Below are 14714 nucleotides of genomic sequence, written 5' to 3'. Positions count from 1 at the left end.
AACTCCAAGTGCCAGAAAATCCAATGGAGCTCTAGAGGAAATTATTATTATTTATTTATTTATTTATTTATTTATTTATTTATTTATTTATTTATTTATTTATATCTTTATTTATTTATTTATTTATTTATTTATTTTTGTGAGGCAGAAGATTGAGATGTCTAGGTTAAAAGGTCAAGAGTTATTACTAATTATTAATATTATTACTAACTATTTACTAATCATTTAAAAGAAATAAATAAATACAAATAGACAAAAAAAAAATAAAAAATACAAAAAACACAAACAAAAAAAAAGGTCCCAAAATGAACCCTGATGAAATTAGATTTGAAGCTGCAGATGTTGAGATGTTGTGGTTGATGCAATAGTTGTAATTTTACTGTGCTTCCCAGTCCTGTCATGATATAATATTAGTTTTAGGCACAGCATGAATGCATAAATAAATTACTTTAAAATGTTACATTGAAAATAACTGGTATCCTTGAAGAAGAGGCTTTGTGTGAACAGGCGGAAGTCTGAATTCAAATTTAAATTCTGTGATATGATAATGAAATATATGTAGTTTGTATGTTGATGGTTAAGTTTAAAGATCTGTGTAGAGATTGTTAAATACTGTGTTTACTTTCTTAACTTTGGTAAAGACAGTATTTGATAAATAATTCTTATTTTGGAACCTTCACAGAAAACATTACTATTATATCTACTATTATATTGTCATTGCCTTAGATCTTCCAACAAAAGACTTCCTCTGTCTCAGTGACATATTAAAACAAGAGGCGACTTGGTTAAAACAAGGTATTTGCAGCTGTAACTCTTTGTCTTCCAGTAAATCTTGTTTAAAATGTCATTTTAAGAAACCATATGTAGCTATTTTTTTCCTGTATTCCTGTTTTATTCAATATGCATTTCTTTTATTCTTTGTTTATTGTATCCATACCTTTTATAGTGTCAAGTACTTTGTGCCCCCTGTAAAAATGTGGTTTACAAAATAAAGGTATCAATATCAGAAGAATGTGTATGGATGTCATGTCTCGTCCTAATACAATATTTCTTGCGTTTGAAACAAAATGACTGATTGGGACTGAAAGGTATTCAGCTTTCTGCTCAGTTGCCGTTTTTTTTTGCACTCAACAAACCAAATGAAGATACGGGGTGGTCATTCTCATAAGTGGGCTAACGTAACCTTTGCCTGTATGGCCGGTAATTCGTAAGCCGCAGTGTAATTGGTCGATTGCTGTTTTGAGAAGGGGATTCATTGAGTAATTCCAATTTCCAAAGAACGAACAGTCAGCCAGAATCTCTTTGAAGCAGCAACCGTTTAATTTAGGGGGTGGCGTCTGTGTGACTGTTGCGTTTGCGAGGTTGTGCGTGCACGAATTACTGGGGAAGTGGCACACATTCGGAACCCGGTGCTCAGATATGCTGTCGAAAGCCTGTGCCGCTCGAGCTCGTTGTGGGGTAGACTCGGTTAATAAACAGTCACATTGACTAGATAAGTACTGACCCATTACAAACGGAAAGGACTGAAGTAGGCTAATCGCGTCGCGCTCGGAAAAAGCATCCATTTCTGAGGTGAGTACGATGCTTTCAAACTTTGATTTATGTGGAATGCGCGACATTAATGGAAAATCATTTGCATTTGGACTTATAAATTGGAATATTCTCAGAAAATATTCGGCCAGAACGATGCTGCTTTACTTGCCAGGATCTGTCGCCTATTCATAGTTGTAGAAATGGCGATGCTGACGACTAGTCCTTTCATTGAAAACACAGTGTTACAGAAACGTACAGAATGGAATTATACATAAATAATGTGTTAGACAGGAGAATATATATATATATATATTTATTATTCTGTAGAATATCACAAATAAGCAGACTTCATTTAGGATGCTGTAGTCATAGAATATAATGAAAAACGGACATTACACAGCTGCACATCTTAAAAAATTGATGTTCTTCCCCTATTAGGCTACCCGTTCTTGATAAAAGCCCACTGTACACGCACCGATGGAATGAATTACATCTGTGAGGATTACATTTTTGAAATAACCAACACAGAGCTGTATGGCATATTCGGCATCTCCTACTTACTCATACATTGTATTCAAAAGCCATTTGGCGTTGACTGGGGTTTAATCATTTGTCATCGGAACAAAAACCAAACGCGAAGCATTCACATCTATCTAATGAACGAATGTATGCCACATATCGAGTGGCAAAAACCATGCTGGACCTTTTTTTTCCTAATTCAATCGAAAAAAATTTAAATGAACCCTGAATCTTACCAGTCTGATAACGCAGATGTGCAATTATGTAATGCTGAATAATGAGTTAGTGCTGTACATTGTCAAGAGATGCAGTAGTATTTATTTCGCCTAAATATTATTATTAATTAATTACATTCTTTCTTTTCTTTTTGGTGTGAGGACGGCAGCCACAGAGCTTGTTCCCTTCCTCTCCCTGACCTATTTTGGCGGTTCTGTTTTGGCAATGCAGATAACTGTCTGAGGATACCGCTACAATGCACCTTAATGCATATCGTCACAGTACAATAAACACATTTCAGTCCTTAAATGTCATATCATGCATAATACTTGTAGTTCACAGATCAGTTCACAACAGTTAACGCCTAAGCCCAACTAGAATTAAAACTAAATCAACAGCAGATTTGGTACGTTTAGTATTGGATTAGACGAACAGTCTGGGAAAACACTATGGTGGATATCACTGCTTGAAAGACCAGGCGCAGAAATGTTTCTGCACTAAGGTGTGCCTGTGCAAGGTATCTGTGCTGGGAGGCTGAAAAAGCATGTTGACACTGGACCTGTAGGTCTACAGTGTTCATGGATGTCCCTGCAGCCAGAAGCCAGATGATGCCCATTACAAACCCATGGCCTTTAGTGCCTATCCATCCATCCATCCATCCATCCATTATCTATTCCCACTTATCCTGGGCAGGGTCGCGGAGGGGGGGGGGGGGGGGGGGAGCCTATCCCAGCGTGCCCCCCAGTGCAACCCTGGACAGGCCGCCAATCTATCGCAGGACACACCCAGCATTCACTCACTCATGCACGCATGCCTATGGGAAATTTAGAGTCTCCAGTTAACCCACCTGCATGTCTTTGGACCGGAGTAGTCAGAGGAAACCCACGTGGACACAGGGAGAATTTAGAGCCTATGAGGATGACAAATGTCAGTCAACATGTGAGTTCTCCAAAACATGCATAAATAAATAAATACATAAATAAAACATTTAACGTGCCTAGCCCCAAGATGACGGTTTTAAAATATTGAAACTAAATAAGTCATTTATACATTTTTCAAAATTTAAGTACATTTCAATGCACTGATATACAGTACATATGAAATACTTTAGAACAGGGATCTGAACCTCAAGTCCTGGAATGCCACAGAGTTTGAGATCCCAAAATGTATGTCACTATGAAGGTGAATCAGAAAATTTTTTCCTTACCTTGTTACGAACAATGTGACCCCAAAGGCTGAAAACACTACTAAGCACTATTAAGAGCACACCAGAAAGAGATATCTCAGGCACCTTCAGTATGGAGACAGGAAATGATGTATACATCTGCAAAAACTGCCATTTGCCTCTTCCTGTCCATAAGAGTAGAATGAATGTGTTAAAGTTTATACCATCTTTTTGGGCATACATGGTACATGTACAGTTCCTGTGCAAATCCAGGTATACATTTTTATCAGGTGCAACGCACTTAGCCAAAGGGCTTGGATACCCTCCATCACTGTAGCCTACTACAAATTTTTTAAAAATAAAATAAAATATGGGGGAAATGGCATGACATCCTGTTTCTTTCTTTCCCCAGAGTGGGTTTTTTTAAATCATTATTTTTACCAGGATGAACAGAGCTGTAGCCGCCTGCTGGACGCTCGTACTGCTGTCGGCCTTCTTCTGCGAGACGGTGATGTCGAAGGGCGGGCGGGGCGGGGCGAGGGGCGCGGCGCGGGGGAGCGCCCGCGGATCGCGCACGCGGTTCAAGGCCCCGCGGCGCTACAGCTCGTCCCCGGGGAGGGTCGCCGGCGTCGCCGCGGCCGGAGCCGCCGCCGGGATGGCCGCCGGGGCGTGGTACGGGTCGTCCTCGTCGTCTTTCGGCTCGGAGAGAGGGAACAGGACGGACGGCGACTTCTACAGCTACAGGACGTCGGGCTCCGCCCCGCGCGGGACGGCCCTCCTGCCGCTCCTCTCCCTGTTCGGTTCCGTCGGCTCGCTCACATGCTTCGGCCTCTGACTTGCGCCGGCGCGCCTGGCTCAGGAGAGAAGTGATACTTTACTTCAGGGCTGGACGACGTGCAACTCGAATGCCACACAACACGTCGCCACACAGTGGCAGTCGTATTCAGCAACGTTCAAAATCATCTATTGCAACTGAAATAAGCAAAGAGCATATAATTGTCATGGAGCGGTGTTGCTCTAAACTTTTGTTGTGGTAAATTGTTCTGAATGATTCTGAATGCAGTTATGCCATTAGATAATGTAATGGTGTCCGGTACCTACAACGCTAAGTGTGCACAAGAGGCCCTGATGTAAAGTATTACTGAACAGCTAACTGTATTGATTTTTATAAGTTATAGTTTAGCAAAGTGCAGTGCAAAATAAGTGTTATTAAGGTAAAATGGCTGTTATCAAAACCACTGTTAATTCCACACAAACAGGCTATATTATTACATAAGCTATTGCTATGCTATTACTCTATAATGTAAAAAACAATCATTCCCCACTCTTCTGATTTCCTATGGGGTCCCACAAAATGGTCGATTCATTTAATACTTTTAACCAATGCACTGCATAATTTACATCCAGCAAACTGCAAAATGTGGTCATACAATGCCCTTTATTAGCGAAAACAGTGTTTAACTTGCTTAATGTCTATTTTAAAAAAAATGTATTATGCATTGGTAAAGTAATGCATTGGTGCCAATTTATACTTCATTCCATGGTGAAATGCCGAATATATTGATTACACAGGGAATATGGAAGAACGATCTCTAGCTCAAAAAAAACAATGCAAATAATACTGATTCTCAGTTACCAGTTAAATCCTGTATATACAGTACAAATTAGATGTGTAGGCCTTGGCTCTCACTGATTTCCTTGGGTAATTCTTTCTACTCAAACAAAATTCTGACCTTAAAACTTCAATTCTACCTCGCGATGAAGTCATGGACTCATAAAATAGCATATTGGGTGGGTACAGGCTCTCTGCAACCCTAAAAGATAAAGACTGCATTCAAACCTACCAAAGGCCAGGATTAATTCTATGAAATAATTGATTTAAAAAATCAAGACTTGCATTCACAGCCAATATTGTAGGTAATCTGAAAAAGCTTTGTACAAATTTTTCCACATTTTTTTGATGGAGTGTTAGCTGCAGTATCGGGCAGTTGAATCCCACACATTTCAGACTGCCGTCCCCATTCAGATGTTAATTCCATCGTCCGGGTGAGAATCTGGATTACCTTCTTCTAGATCTCAGCGAGCTGTTGATGGAACGGAATCTAAAAAGCCTTTGGGCACTGTAGTTCTCTTGAGTAGGCTCTATTCAGCACTGTAGTTCTCTTGAGAAGGCTCTATTCAGCACTGTAGTTCTCTTGAGGAGGCTCTATTCAGCACTGTAGTTCTCTTGAGAAGGCTCTATTCAGCACTGTAGTTCTCTTGAGAAGGCTCTATTCAGCACTGTAGTTCTCTTGAGGAGGCTCTATTCAGCACTGTAGTTCTCTTGAGTAGGCTGTATTCAGCACTGTGGTTCTGTTGAGGCAGAATGGTCATTGCTGACATCCAACGATGTAAAAGCCGAGAAAAATGTTTAAATGAGAGGTGCTGTCATCTCCACAAAAAAGCCTTCATCAACATACACATATCTCTGCATATACTAGCATATACATATCGCTCTTATATGTGCTCAGTTTACATGGCTAATATTGCTAATGATAACTACATGTGCCATGACATTAATTATACCCAGCATTAGTCTGTGGCATAAAAGGTTGGGCCATATTCAGAGGAATTGCCATTTTGGTCGTAACTTTGAGTATGAGATTTAGCTACCCACTCAAGCCAAAATTGTTAACTTTTATTTTTTATTTTTGGCTAAAGTATGCTTTAAGCAGCATGAAAACAGCAAAGCACACATATAGCGTAACATTTATAGCTTTGCGTTTGGTTAATCTACTGAAATTTAAAGGGCAAGTTGAGGACTAATCATATGAGGTGACGTGACGTTGTCCTGCTGGACCACACAGCTCGGGCAGGGCGATCCCCCTCAAGGCGAGAAGTGCCAAAAAAACGAGTTGTACGTCTGCTCTCAACTGCTCTTCACGATGCCTACATTACATAGATGTGCTGCTTTCAGACTTGAGCCAAAGCAGCCATGGCACACCCACACAACCTAATTCCATTTCTGAAAGAACAGGTGGCAAAAAAAAGGAAAAAAAAAAAAAAGCAGAGCTTCTTGCCGCAGTGGGCCTTTAATAAGCAAGCTGTGAGTCTCCCAAACGGAGCACCAGGCTAAAGGTACTCACGCAAAAGTAGGTTACCCAACACCAGTTACACAACTTGAGTCCTGTTGCGCTTGAACTACAACCCGAGAACTAGTCATTCTGCTATTCATTGGTTAGCTACTAGTCGTTCACAGGGCTGACTGTGACGTGCTGCGTGACAACTTGCTCTTAAAAAACGGCTCTATAAAGAGGGAGAACTGTCAGTCAATCCGCGGCAGTGGATTGATTGACACATATGCCTACATGTTGCTGTGATGTGATGGGCCTTCAGGGTGCAATTGGTGATTCCACAATTGGACTGGTTGGTAAAAATCTGTGGATACAGATACAGTTTAACAGCAGTCTTGGATGATTCAACAGTGAAAGCGAAAAAAGATGTAAAATAAAAAGGGGGGGGGAGGGGGTATGGTTTTCGGGTGCTTATGAGTTCAATGGTTGTTGAAAGTAACTCATAGTGCAAGCCACATTGTGGTCTGAGCCTGAATTTTTAATGTTCACGCCTCCAATTTTACGATACAAGAAATCTTTTAGATTGTCCTGAACACTGTTTTGTAAACTCTGCACAGTATAAAATTCAGTGAGCTTCAAGTGAAATCAAAATCCGATGACTGACCTTTCTCAAAAATACAGAATTTAAATAAACTTGTCGTGTACCAGAGAGTAAATTTAATCATGCACTGTAATGTTTACATATTCATTATACTGAACATCAAGTATATTTTGTAGATTGACATACAATATATTTAGAGAAATTATATTAAACTTTTACAAATATTTGCAAGTTTGAAGTTGTCATTACACTGTAAAAATGATATAATCTTGTATGATAGATTGAGTAGTTCTGATTGACAGTGTTACTGAAATACTTTAATTACACTGCAACCTTTGTCACCCAAATCCTTTTCGTATCAAGTACAAAGTTTTGTATTTTATTGCTTTTACAAATGTACTTTAATTGCCAATTTATTGTGTCCTGCTGTTGACATAAAATTAGTCTAAAACAGAAGTTCAGTTCCATGAAAGAAAATTTTTTGTGAACGTATGTTGCACTTGTATAAAAATGTTAAACACGCACTGAGGTTTGAACATGTGGAACAAATGATTATTCCATTTCTTCATAAAAAAAATGAGAATTTTAAGGCTTCTCCTCATGGTTGGATAATTTTATTAAATTAAAAATGTAAATATTACATTTATATTAAGTTTCCCTGTTGCCTCATTCCTTTGACCTGCATCTGGCAGAAACACCAGCTGTAGTCATTATAAAATAAATGCCCTTACCTCCCAAAATTACTCCATCCAGAATGTTCACTTTAAAAAGCACATTTATCTCTAATTAATGCACTTACATCAGACTCAATTTAGATGCAAAGCACCTCACGGATCTGGCTTGCAACTCATTTACTCACTCAAGCACATACGTACTCACATTTAGCAGGCTGAAGATTGTCCACAAGGGAGAGCTATTAGTACTCATGGTGCGTTGCATCAATGCCATTCAAAGTACAACGTGAAACTAGTCAATGCAAAAGCTTGACTCGTTACATTAAGAACAATTGAATATACTGAAATGTACCGTATGAAATGTACATGGATGGGCTTCTGAAAAGTATACAATGATGACTATATTTCACAGCAGTGTACTGGTACAAAACAAATTCCTATACCTGAAAGTGACAGTAACCAGTTTATTTTCCCATATGTATTTAAGTGTTGCAATATCTTGATAATTGAACATACATTCAGTTTATTTTGTTTATGTAAGGGTGGGTAAATGTACGCAGGTAGTTGCCTAGTTACCTGGGTTTTTGCCCATGTAAGGCACACTTAGAGGACTATTATGCAAGCATCTCTACACTTACGACGCTCTGTTTTCCTAATCACAATTTTATCACAGCACTGCAAATAGGGCATTTCAATCTTCCTGAAGGAGAACCACTGACCACCTGGGACCACCTTAACATTCCTCTGACCAGCAGGGGGCGGTGTGATCAGTCCAGCATCACTCTGCCCAGCTCCCCTCGCCTGAATGCCCTGATGAAGTGGTATGCGGCAGCAGCGTAGTTCGACTTGGTGATGGTGATGTTACCTGGAAACAGAGGAGGGGGGGTTCTCCATTTTAAATGGAATAGTTGTCAAGGAAACTGGGCTTAAAAGATGGTTGAAGGTTCCACTCCCCGGTGTAGCTTTGCCTATTCACCTTTGAGTAATGTCAGCGGTGTAAATTACAGTAAATGTTCAGAAGAACAGAATGCCACTATGCAAATCATAAGCCAGGGACATCTACAATGCAACTAACGGTTGAGCAGGAAGTTCCCTGGAAACCCACAGGGTCTGGTTATGTGGTCACCTTAAAAAGACAGTTAACCTCGTTGTGGGGAAAATGCGGTTAATAAACATTCACATTGACTATATAAGCACTGACCCATTTCAAACATAAAGGATTGAAGTAGGCTAATCACATTGCGCTTGGAAAAAAGCATCAAATTCTGAGGTGAGTAGGCTACGATGCTTTCAAACTTTGATTTATGTGGAATGTGCGACATTAATGGGAAACTGTTTGTATTTGGAATTCTAAATTGGAATATTCTCAGAAAATATTCGGCCAGAACGGTGCTGCTTTACTTGCCAGGATCTGTCGCCTATTCATAGTTGTAGAAATGGCGATGTTAACGACTAGTTCTTTCATTGAAAACACGGTGTTACAGAAACGTATAGCATAGAATGTAAAACTGCAGAAATTCCTGCAGAAATTCTGAAGTGTGGTTGCCACCAATGCAAAGTGTCTGACATGAAGCCAAACATGACCTCATTTAGCCAACGCCTGGTTATGCAAGCAGCGGTCTGTCCTCTCCAGATTAGGTGAGGGTTAACTGGCCTGGCCATCTTGCTAACCATTATTTATCAAGATAATCCAGTCATTTTACTAACATTTAACCAGCCAGTTAGCTAGACGTCATGGTCACTTAGCTACTTATCTACTTGACTGGGCTGTCTGGCTGGCTGTCTAGTGGACTGAACTATCTTGATACATATAAAAAAAATAAAAATAAATAAATAAATAAATAAAAACAAACAAAAAAATGATTTCAAGTAATTATAAAAAATAAAATAAAAACATATTTCAGATTACATTGATTCTTGTACAAGTACATTTTTAGAAATGTACTTGATTTGATGCAACTAGCTAGTGTTCTTGGCTAAATGGCTGGGCTGTACAGCCGAGCGGGTTATCTTGTTATCCTGGTACCTTAACAGTTAGGCCTATGCCCAGTTAGCCAGATGGCAAGGTCAGCTGTTACTTGGCTTGCAGCTATTCCCAGTTTGCTAGCTCTCACTTAAATGTCTTTTAAGTGCCAGAAAATCCAATGTGGCTCTAGAGGAAATTATTATATTTTTATTTATTTATTTATAAATAAATTTGGTGAGGCAGAAGATTGAAAGGTTAAAAGGTTAAGCTACTACTAATTGCTAATTATTTATATTATTACTAACTAATTACTAATAATTGAAAAACAAAATACAAATAGACAAAAAAAAAAAAAAAAAAAAAAAAAAAAATCCTAACACAAAAACAAAAAAAATTCCCAAAATGAACCCTGAGGAATTTAGATTTGAAGCTACAGGAGTTGAGATGTTGTGGTTGATGCAATAGTTGTCATTTTACCTTGCTCCCCAGTCCTGTCATGATACAGCCTAATATTAGTTTTAGGCACAGCATGAATGCATAAATAAATTACTTTAAAATGTTACATTGAAAATAACTGGTATCCTTGAAGAAGAGGTTTTGTGTGAACAGGTGGAAGTAGTCTGAATTCCAATTTAAATTCTGTGATATGCTAATGAAATATATATAGTATGTTTGTTGATGGTTTAAAGATCTGTGTAGAGATTATCAAATACTGTGCTTACTTTCTTACCTTTGGTAAAGACAGTATTTGATAAATAATTTTTATTTTGGAACCTTAAGAAAGAAAACTACTATTATATCTATTATTATATTGCCATTGCCTTAGATCTTCAACAGAAGACTTCCTCTGTCTCAGTGACATTAAAACAAGAGGCGACTTGGTTAAAACAAGGTATTTGCAGCTGTAACTCTTTGTCTTCCAGTAAATCTTGTTTAAAATGTTGTTTTAAGAAACCTGCTTTCCAACCATATGTAGCTATTTTTCCTGTATTCCTGTTTTATTCAATATGCATTTCTTTTATTCTTTAATTATTGTATCCATACTTTTTATAGTGCCAAGTACTTTGTGCCCCCTGTAAAAATGTGGTCTACAAAATAAAGGTATTAATATAACAAGAATGTGTATGGATGTCATGTCTCGTCCTAATACAATATTTCTTTTGTTTGAAACAAAATGACTGATTGGGACTGAAAGGTATTCAGCTTTCTGCTCAGTTGCTGTTTTTTTGCACTCAAAAAACCAAATGACGATACGAGGTGGTCATACACATGTAGCCTAGTGTTACTTTTGCCTGTATGGCCGGTAATATTCGTAAGCCGCAGCGTAATTGGTCAATTGCTGTTTTGAGAAGGGGATTCATTGAGTAATTCCAATTTCCAAAGAACGAACAGTCTGCCAGAATCCCTTTGAAGCAGCAACCGTTTAATTTAGGAGGTGGCGTCTGTGTGACTGTTGCGTTTGCGAGGTCATGCTTTCACAAATTACTGGGGAAGTGGCACACATTTGGAACCCGGTGCTCAGATATGCGGTCGAAAGCCTGTGCAGCTCGAGCTCGTTGTGGGGAAAACGCGGTTAATAAACAGTCACATTGACTATATAAGCACTGACCCGTTTCAGACGGAAAGGGTTGAAGTAGACTAATCACACTGCGCTTGGAAAAAAGCATCAATTTCTGAGGTGAGTAGGCTACGATGCTTTAAAACTTTGATTTAAGTGGAATGTGCGACATTAATGGGAAACTGTTTGTATTTGGAATTCTAAATGGGAATATTCTCAGAAAATATTCGGGCAGAAGGATGCTGCTTTACTTGCCAGGATCTGTCGCCTATTCATAGCTGTAAAACGTAGATTTCAATTATACAACGCTGAATAAGGAGTTAGTGCTGTGCATTGTTAAGAGATGCAGTTGTATTTATTTCCGATAAATAATTCTATCAATTAATTGATTTTTATTTATTCATTTTTTTTTGGTGTGAGGACGGCAGCCACAGAGCTTTTTCCTTCCTCTCCCTGACCTATTTTGAACATTCTGTTTTGGCAATGCAGATAATAGATACCGCTACAATGCACCTTAATGCATATCGTCACAGTACAATAAACACATTTCAGTCCTTAAATCCTTCTGTCATATCATGCATAATACTTGTAGTTCACAGATCTGTTTACAACAGTTAAGCCCAACTAGAATTAAAACTAAATCAACAGAAGATTTGGTATGTTAGTTTTTGATTAGACAAACAGTCTGGGAAAAAACTGGGTTGGATATCACTGCTTGAAAGACCAGGCGCAGAGATGTTTCTGCACTAAGGTGTGCCTGTGCAAGGTATCTGTGCTGGGAGGCTGCAAAAGCAGGCAGGCAGCTGTACCTGTAGGTCTACAGTGTTCATGGATGTCCCTGCAGCCAGAAGCCAGATGATGCCCATTACATACCCATGGCCTTTAGTGCCTATCCATCCACCCATCCATCCATTATCTATGCCCGCTTATCCTGGGCAGGCTCGCAAGGGGGGGTGCTGGAGCCTATCCCAGCATGCATTGGGTGAGAGGCAGGGTTACACCCTGGACAGGCCGCCAGTCTATGGCAGAGCATGCACACACCATTCACTCACTTACACACTCATACCTATAGGCAATTTAGAGTCTCCAGTTAACCTACCTGTATGTCTTTGGACTGTGGGATAAAACTGGAGTACCTGGAGGAAATTCACGTGGACACAAGGAGAATTTAGAGCGTATGAGGATGACAGATGTCAGTCAACATGTGAGTTCAGAAAAAAAAGGCAAAAATAAGTAAATAAAATATTTAAAATGCCTTGTCCCAAGATGATGGTTTAAAATTATTGAAACTAAATAAGTAATTTATCAATTTTCAACATTTAGTACATTTTAATGCACTGATATACACTACATATTAAATACTTGAGAACGGGGATCTGAACGTCAAGTCCTGGAATGCCACAGAGTTTGAGATCCCAAAATGTATGACACTATGAAGGTGAATCAGAAAATTTTTCCTTACCTTGTTACGAACAATGTGACCCCAAAGGCTGAAAACACTACTAAGCACTATTAAGAGCACACCAGAAAGAGATATCTCAGGCACCTTCAGTATGGAGACAGGAAATGATGTATACATCTGCAAAAACTGCCATTTGCCTCTTCCTGTCCACTTGAGTAGAATGAATGTGTTAAAGTGTATACTATCATTTTGTGCATACGTACATCGTTCATGTACAGTTCCTGAGCAAATCCAGGTATACATTTTTATCAGGTGCAACATACTTAGCCTAAGGGCTTGGATACCCTCCATCACTGTAGCCTACTACAAATTAAAAAAATAAACAAATATGGGGGAAATGGCATGACATCCTGTTTCTTTCTTTCCCCAGAGTGGGTTTATTATTATTTTATTTTTTTTACCAGGATGAACAGAGCTGTAGCCGCCTGCTGGACGTTCGTACTGCTGTCGGCCTTCTTCTGCGAGACGGTGATGTCGCAGGTCTGGAGAGGCGGCGTGAGGGGCGGCGCGAGGGGCGGAGCGCGAGGGAGCGGCTCGCGAGGGAGCAGAGAGCGAGGGAGGGAGCGAGGGAGCGCCCGCGAATACGGCTCGTCCCCGGCGAGGTTCTCCAGCGCTGCCGGAATGACCGCCGCGCCCGGGACCACCCTCCTGCCGTTCCTTTCCCTGTTCGGGTCCGTCGGCTTGCTTCGATATTTCAGCCTCTGATTTTTGCACCGTCGCACTTTGCTTAGGAAAAAAGTGATACTTTACTTCAGGGCTAGAAGTGCAACTTGAATACCACACAACAAAACCACACAGCACGTCCCCACATAGTGGCAGTCATATTCAGTAGCATTCATAACGGAAGTAAACGTTCGTGAACATTCAAAATCATTTAATTACTATACATTAAACAATGCATTGGTGCCAATTTGTAATTCATTCCATGGTGAAATGCCGAATGTATTGATTACACAGGGAATATGGAAGAACAATCTCTAGCTCAAAAAACTATGCAAAAAATATTTATATATTTTGTAGATTTACATACAATATATTTAGAGAAATTATATTAAACTTTTACAAATATTTGCAAGTTTGAAGTTGTCATTACACTGTAAAAATGATATAATCTTGTAAGATAGATTGAGTAGTTCTGATTGACAGTGTTACTGAAATACTTTGATTACACTGTAACCTTTGTCGCCCAAATCCTTTTCGTATCAAGTACAAAGTTTTGTATTTTATTGCTTTTACAAATGTACTTTAATTGCCAATTTATTGTGTCCTGCTGTTGACATAAAATTAGTCTAAAACAGAAGTTCAGTTCCATGAAAGAAAATTTTTTGTGAACGTATGTTGCACTTGCATAAAAATGTTAAACACGCACTGAAGTTTGAACATGTGGAACAAATGATTATTCCATTTCTTCATTAAAAAAAATGTGAGAATTTTAAGGCTTCTCCTCATGGTTGGATAATTTTGTTAAATTTAAATTTTAAATATTACATTTATATTAAGTTTCCTTGCTGCCTCATTCCTTTGACCTGTATCTGGCACAAACACCAGCTGTAGTCATTATAAAATAAATGCCCTTACCTCCCAAATAACTCCATCCATAATGTTCACTTAAAAAAAGCACATTTATCTCTAATTAATGCACTTACATCAGACCCAATTTAGATGCAAAGCATCTTCTTTACTCACTCAAGCTCATACTTACTCACATTTAGCAGGCTGAAGATTGTCCACAAGGGGGAGCTATTAGTACTCATGGTGTGGTGCATCAATGCCACTGTGTGTTCAAATTACAACATGAAACTAGTCAATGCAAAAGCTTGACTGGTTACATTAAGAAAAATTGAATATACTGAAATGTATGACCCGTATGAAATGTACATGGATGGGCTTCTGAAAAGTATACAATGATGACTATATTTCACAGCAGTGTACTGGTACAAAAACAAATTCCTATACCTGAAAGTGAC

At 39.0% G+C, this 14714-nt stretch overlaps 1 protein-coding gene and 1 long non-coding RNA gene across 3 annotated transcripts; one reads left to right on the top strand and one right to left on the bottom strand.

The window, feature by feature from the left end:
- Positions 1–1120: 1120 nt before the first annotated feature.
- sprn (shadow of prion protein) lies at positions 1121–7733 on the top strand. Of its 2 annotated transcripts, none has more exons than XM_035399404.1 (2): positions 1121–1572; positions 3878–7733. In XM_035399404.1, the coding sequence occupies exon 2, from the start codon at positions 3879–3881 to the stop codon at positions 4266–4268; it is 390 nt and encodes a 129-aa protein (XP_035255295.1). In that variant the 5' UTR covers positions 1121–1572; position 3878; the 3' UTR covers positions 4269–7733. The 2 variants fall into 2 exon arrangements, with proteins under 2 accessions (XP_035255295.1, XP_035255294.1); XM_035399403.1 differs by having other exon boundaries at positions 1123–1572; positions 3846–7733.
- Positions 7734–7831: 98 nt separating this feature from the next.
- Positions 7832–14524, bottom strand: LOC118217549. Its single transcript, XR_004763223.1, has 3 exons — positions 14454–14524; positions 12385–13473; positions 7832–8626 (listed from the first exon to the last, which is right to left on the bottom strand). It is a non-coding gene; the product is annotated as an uncharacterized LOC118217549 (long non-coding RNA).
- Positions 14525–14714: the final 190 nt, after the last annotated feature.

This window comes from Anguilla anguilla, chromosome 18 (genome assembly GCF_013347855.1).
Source record: "Anguilla anguilla isolate fAngAng1 chromosome 18, fAngAng1.pri, whole genome shotgun sequence".
NCBI classification, from domain to species: Eukaryota; Metazoa; Chordata; class Actinopteri; order Anguilliformes; family Anguillidae; genus Anguilla; species Anguilla anguilla.
This window is presented reverse-complemented; position numbering and strand designations above follow the sequence as displayed.